Raw genomic sequence first — 1059 nt, 5'->3', positions numbered from 1 at the left:
TGTTTCTGCTTCTCCTTTTTCTTTTCCTGCAGCTTCTTTTTATTTTATTTTATTTTATTTTATTTTATTTATTTTTATTTTTATTTATTTTATTTATCTTCTTAGTTTGTCTTTAAGCCGCCGCCAGGAGAAGGTCCGCCTCAGCCCCCCCGCCCTCGGGCTGCCCCCCACACTCATCAGGCTGCTATGCTGCACACACAGCAGCAGCAGCAGCAGCAGCAGCAGCAGCAGCAGCAGCAGCAGCAACAGCAGCAGCAGCACAAGCAGCATAAGGCAAACAGAAGCATCAACAGCAGTAGCAGCAGCAGCAACAGCAGCAGCAGTGGCGGCAGCAACGACAGCAGAAAACAACACCAGCAGCTGCGGTTGCCCTAGCAGCAGAAGCAGCAGCAGCAGCAGCAGCAACAGCAGCAGCAGCAGCAGCAGCAACAGCAGCAGCAGCAGCAACAGGTGTACGTACACTAGAGCCCGTGGCTGTCTCATCAAGAGATGCTTCGTCCCCTGAGGCATCCCGAGCTGTGTTGCTGTGCAGCAGCTCTCTAGCATTGCTGCTGCTGCTGCTGCTGCTGCTGCTGCTGTTGCTGTTGCTGCTGCTGCTGCCGCTGCAGACGGAAGCTGCCCTTCGGCCCTTCATTATCTGCGTGTACACCACAACACAGAAAACAAACAAAATAATAAATAAACAGCTGCAGCAGCTGCTGCTGCTTCTGCTGCTTCTGCTTCTGCTGCTTCTGCTGCTGCTGCTGCTGCTGCTTCTGCTGCTGCTGCTGCTGCTGCTGCTGCTGTTTTTTTTTGTAGTGAATTCATAACCTACGTGGGTCGGCTTCGCCGATAGCATGTTGCTGCTTCTTTTACTCTTGCTGCTGCTCCTTTTGCTGCTGCTATTGCTGCTGTTGCTGTTGCTGTTGCTGTTGCTGCAGTTGCTGCTGCTGCTGCTGCTGCTGCAGTTATTGCTGCAGTTATTTCCTCTCCCATTCCCGTTTTCTGCTGCTGCGCCCTGACTGCTGCTGCTGCTGCTGCTGCTGCTGCTGCAACTACCCCCACCACCACCACCACTAC

At 52.9% G+C, this 1059-nt stretch overlaps 1 protein-coding gene across 1 annotated transcript in view; it reads right to left on the bottom strand.

Moving 5' to 3' along the window:
• Positions 1 to 112: 112 nt before the first annotated feature.
• The window catches only part of EMH_0094840 (uncharacterized protein), a gene marked incomplete at both ends in the record, with an annotated part of 1405 nt that continues 458 nt past the window's right edge, over positions 113 to 1059 (bottom strand). Inside the window, 3 exons of the mRNA XM_013502156.1 lie at positions 113 to 181; positions 461 to 637; positions 856 to 1059. Coding sequence (XP_013357610.1) covers positions 113 to 181; positions 461 to 637; positions 856 to 1059 — 450 coding nt within the window. The remainder of the gene's footprint in view (positions 182 to 460; positions 638 to 855) is intronic.

This window comes from Eimeria mitis, genomic scaffold (genome assembly GCF_000499745.2).
Source record: "Eimeria mitis Houghton genomic scaffold, Emh_scaff8406, whole genome shotgun sequence".
NCBI classification, from domain to species: domain Eukaryota; phylum Apicomplexa; class Conoidasida; order Eucoccidiorida; family Eimeriidae; genus Eimeria; species Eimeria mitis.
This window is presented reverse-complemented; position numbering and strand designations above follow the sequence as displayed.